The 4675-nt window shown below is 57.6% G+C and overlaps 2 protein-coding genes across 2 annotated transcripts in view; both read right to left on the bottom strand.

The window, feature by feature from the left end:
- The window catches only part of LOC103611822 (cytochrome b ascorbate-dependent protein 3), a 10476-nt gene extending 8943 nt beyond the window's left edge, over positions 1 to 1533 (bottom strand). The window contains exon 1 of the mRNA XM_017728637.1: positions 1529 to 1533. The gene's annotated coding sequence lies outside the window, so the exon portion shown is untranslated. The remainder of the gene's footprint in view (positions 1 to 1528) is intronic.
- Positions 1 to 2718, bottom strand: part of CPSF7 (cleavage and polyadenylation specific factor 7) — a 4830-nt gene extending 2112 nt beyond the window's left edge. Inside the window, exons 1-4 of the mRNA XM_017728617.1 lie at positions 2228 to 2718; positions 1688 to 1791; positions 1297 to 1442; positions 5 to 69 (exon numbers count right to left, since the gene is read on the bottom strand). Coding sequence (XP_017584106.1) covers positions 5 to 69; positions 1297 to 1442; positions 1688 to 1791; positions 2228 to 2419 — 507 coding nt within the window. The 5' untranslated portion in view covers positions 2420 to 2718. The remainder of the gene's footprint in view (positions 1 to 4; positions 70 to 1296; positions 1443 to 1687; positions 1792 to 2227) is intronic.
- Positions 2719 to 4675: the final 1957 nt, after the last annotated feature.

Genomic DNA, 4675 nt, shown 5'->3' with positions numbered 1-4675 from the left:
GCGCCTGCGGCGTCCCCCGCCCGACCACCGCGTCCACAGAGTCCCGGGAGTGGGCCCGTGGCGGCACACCTGGAAGTGGCACGGGGAAAGAGCTGTGAGGTGCAGCTGGAGGGCGTCCAGGTCTCCGAGACCTCCTGCTCCTCCTCTTCCTCCCACCCCCGGAGGGCTGGAGGTGCCCAGAGAGAGATCCAGCCGGTCACACGTAGCCTCCGCTTCCATGTGTTTTTCCAAGAGGGGCCCAGCTCTCCAGCAGGACCCCGCACGGCGCCCTGGGGACAGGCAGGTCACAGGGACAGGAGCCAAAAGCCGCAAGGAATGGTGAGAGATCCCCAAAGGCATCCAAAGACCCGGAGAGCCTGAGATCCACACATGGATTTGGGAAGGCCCAAGCGTGGAGGAACATGAGGGGACAGAACCCAAGTGCTGACAGCAACGGAGCTGCTGCCGGAGGAAGGAAAACTCAGCACTGCAAGAGGGACAAGAAGCCTTGCTCTATCCAAAGAGGCTTCGAGGATGAGACAGAAGGGGTGTGACAGGAGCCACAGCTCCCAGCGGTGCCAAAGGCTGCACGGGAACTCCGCTGTGCCCTGGGGGCAGCCGGAACTCGGCCCAGAGAACACTCCCTGCTCCACCAAAACTCCAGGGCAGGTCGGGACACAGCCTAAGCACCAAGCAGCCGATCCCCTCGGGCACCGGAGCCAAAGGAAGGGAGCGAAGCAACTCTGCTGGGAAGGGGCGGGGGGGGTTTCCTTGCACAAAACATGCCAAGGGAGCTACAACGACCAGAGCTGGCCAAGACCTCCTCGGACACGCTCCTGCCAGGACAATCCCTGCGGATCCCGTCGCATCACTGCGGAGTGAGGCCAGGACCACCTATCGCCATTGAGGGACGCCCACGGCCAGGCCCCAGCTGGAATATTCCTCCAGTGTTGGGCACCTTACCTCCGCAGGGATGGAAAAATTCTGGAGCAGATCCAGAGAGGAGCTACTAATAGATATGGAGGGTCTTAGCTATGCTGAGAGCCTGAAGAGCTTAAGCCCATTCAGTTTGGAGAGGAGGAGGAGGAGGCTACGAGGGATCTTCGCAGTGTGGGAGCACCTAAAAGGGGATCATAAAGACTCGGGTCAGGAGCTAATCCGGCTCAGGAACGGGAAAAACAACCCCCAGACGCTCCTGGCAGGGTCTCCCCCCATCCCGAGGGCTCGCTGGGCTGGGCCTGGCAGCTGATCCGGGGGGGATTTGGGACGTGTGTGAGGTGGAACCCCCCGCCCGCGTCACGCCGGCGCCGCACTCACGTTTGCGAGCCTGAGCCTCGAACTGCGACAGGTTCTGCCGGGTCGCCAGCCTCACCTCCACCTTGTCTCCGTTCAGGATCTTCCCGGGAAGCAGCTCCAGGAGTTTATGGACCGAGTTCTCGGAGGCAACCACCACCTCCGCGTACCTGTGCAGGAGAGAGGGGGATTCAGCCCTGATCCCACTGCAGAGACCCCCCAGGACCCTCCTCCTGATCCCATCCCGCCGTTCCACGCTCCCTCCTCGCTTTTCCATGCTCTTTGGGACTCTCCATGAATCCCCTGTGCCAGGCAGGAAAAGCGCCGGCTGCTCCCTCACCCTCCACAAAACAACGGATGATGCGGTGAGAGCCTGGCTCCCGCCATTCCCAGCCCAAATCCCATGGGCTCTCACCCCTTGGATTGGCCATTGGCGCGGTTCTCCGCGAACTTCAGCTCCACCACGTCGTAGACTCCGACGGAGCGGATGGTCTGGATCAGCTGCTGGTCAGTCGTCCACTGAGGGCACAGGGAACAGGCTGGTGTCCATCTGTGTGTCCCCAGTGTCCCCCACCCACCTGAGGAATGTCACCCCCAGAGAGCTTAAAATCATCCTTGGGAACGGATAACAGAGCCACGTTCTCCGGACAAGACAGAGCCTTCCCAAAACTGTCCCTGCATCTGTGAGCAGAAGGCAACGCGGGAGCACACCCCAAAGTGCCGGCTCCGAAGGGGCACCGGCGGATACCCCAGCCCAGAAGCTCCTCAGGGATACAAATCTCTCTTCCCTGAGGATCACAAAGCTGAGCCCAGCTCACAATCCAGCTCAGGACACCGGGACAACACGGATTGAGGAGCAGCCGCCCCCTCAAAATCCCTGCCAGTCCCCTAGAGAGCCCAGCAGCCCCTCCGAGGTTCGCCAGGAATCCCAAATTTCCCGGGAAGATGAACTCACCCAGGAGAAGCTGCCGACGTAGACGGCGGCCCTCTTGTTCCGGAGCCCGCTGTAGGTGTACAGGATGGCCGGGGGTTTGCTGTTGGGCTTGGGAGACGGCTCCTGACGGATCTCTGGAGGCGCTTCCGAGCTGCTGGAACGCTTTTCCTGGGGCTGGGAGCTGGCTGCTAACACGTCGTCGTACAGATCCATCTGGTCAGCATTACTGAACTCCGGGTCCTGCCGGGAAAACGCCGTGAGATCCCGGCTTGGGAAGAGCTCGGGAAGGCTCCTTTGCTGTTTCCAAACCTGATGTCCCAATTCCCAAGTCGAATTTCCAAGTCGAGTCCAAAGGTTTAAGGCCCAAATGGGTCTGTGCACAGCTGGGAATTACGGCCACCCCTCGGCTGGGCAATCCCAAAAACCAGGGTGATGGGCTCCGATTTCACAGAATCGTGGAATGGTTTGGAATAAGGACCTTAAGGATCATCCCATCCCACCCCCCTGCCATGGGACACCTTCCACTAGCCCAGGTTGCTCCAAGCCCCGTCCAAGCTGGCCTGGAGCACTTCCAGGGATGGGGCAGCCACAGCTTCCCTGGGAAATCCATTCCAGGGCCTCACCATCCTCAGAGGGAAGAAATTCTTCTCAGTATCCCATCTGAATCCCAACTGAGCTCCAGCACATCCCAAGGATCAGCCCACTTGGATCCCCCACAACAGGACAAGACCCTGTTGCCACCAGGAAGAAATTCCCAATTTGGAGGGCAGGAATTCAGCAGTGGAAAACCAAATGCCCTCCAGGGATGAGCCTCTCGCTCCTTGGCAACACATGCTTCCCAAAAATCCAACGTGGGAGTTGCACACCCGCCTCAAACCATGCCCAGCACCCCAAACTCGCTCATTTTTGGGAAAAAACCCTTTTTAAGGTAGGAGCTCCCACATGTTGGGTCCCTCCCCTCGGCAGAGGAAGCTCAGGAAGCTCCAGAGCTGGGAATTCCAGCGTGTCCTAGATCTGCCTCCCAATTCCCACTCTGTCCAGGGCTATATTTAATTTGGAGTGTCCAGCAGGTGCTGTGTTCTTTATGGATCCCAGTTCCTCGCCCGGATTGTGCCGTGTTTCATCCCACAAAGTCACTTGGTGAGGATCCATGCCCCGGGAGCTGCTGTACCATAAAAACCAGAGGTTCTGCTCCCAAATTTTGGATTCCAGGCAGTTTGGACAATGATTTCTATTGGAGACTGAGGGTCAGGGAATTGCAAACATCCCGCTGGGAGCTGGACAGGGAAGGATGCTCAGCACACAGCTTTCCAAGGATCGTGGAAATGGGGAAATCCACAAAATCCAACCCTTTTCCCTCTCCCTGAACTTTTGTATCCAGCTCTTTCCACGGAGCTGATAAAAGAAGGATTTGAAGAGGGAGCTGTAGTTTTGTGTTCATTCCCAAAAAAAGCTCCAGTGTTTGGTTAATCTGACTCCCACGCTCCCACCTCCACCAGGAGCCTTTGGACACAGCCCAAGGCTGGAAGATTCCCGCCTGGAAGTTTCAGAAAGTCAAGAGCAAAAATAGGAAGGAGGGGCAAGAGGAGGAATCCCTTGGAATCCCTCAGTTCTGCTTCAGCTTGGGAGATTTTAGGGATTCTCCTGCTCCCGATCCATGCATGGTGAGCGGAGGTGCGCAGGGACGAGGCCGGGCACTGTTAGTGGGAATCACCACGTGGGATTGTGGGATTTGGAATTACACTGGCATCCCTGGAGTGCTGCAGGGACACCACAGCACCTCCCCACTGCTTTGATCCCACCGTGGACTCACTCTGGGTTTCCTCCTGGCACACATCCCAAAGGGAGCGACACTGGCCTGGATCATCATTCCAGCTTTGAGAATCCTCTGGCCGCTTGCTCTTCCCAGGAAATTCCATGGGATATTCTCACCCAATATCCAGAAGAAGCTTTTCTTCATCCCTCCAGGAGCTCATAAGAATTCTTTTCTCCATGGTGATTCCTTCCTCCGGGTGCTTCGCTTCCAGTTTCCATGACTTTTCCTCTTGCCAACTTCCCTCCGCAGGCTTTCCATGGCAGTTTCTAATTTTCCAACATCTGCCTTCACACTTGCTTTCCCACATCCATGAACTCCCTAAAATCTGCTCCTCCAACACCCCCCTTCCTTCATCATTTCCTCCTGTGAATCCCAGATATTCCTGGGATGGGACAAGCGGCACGGGAACAGCGAGTCCCCACGCAGCTTCCCAGCCTGGGTGATCCCATGGGTTCGGCTCCCGGCATCCCCTCACTGTGTAATTCCCTGGAAGTGCCTCTTCCAGCTGGAATTCCTCATCTTTCCAACCAGGACACAGCTAAACCCTTAAATCCCAAACATTCCATGACCAGCCACGTGTCACAGCCCACAGGGAAACCCTTTAATCACAGCTGCAGGTGGCAGCCACCCAGATTTGGGAACGATCGGGAACG

Source organism: Corvus brachyrhynchos, unplaced genomic scaffold (genome assembly GCF_000691975.1).
Source record: "Corvus brachyrhynchos isolate BGI_N302 unplaced genomic scaffold, ASM69197v1 scaffold1103, whole genome shotgun sequence".
NCBI lineage: Eukaryota > Metazoa > Chordata > Aves > Passeriformes > Corvidae > Corvus > Corvus brachyrhynchos.
This window is presented reverse-complemented; position numbering and strand designations above follow the sequence as displayed.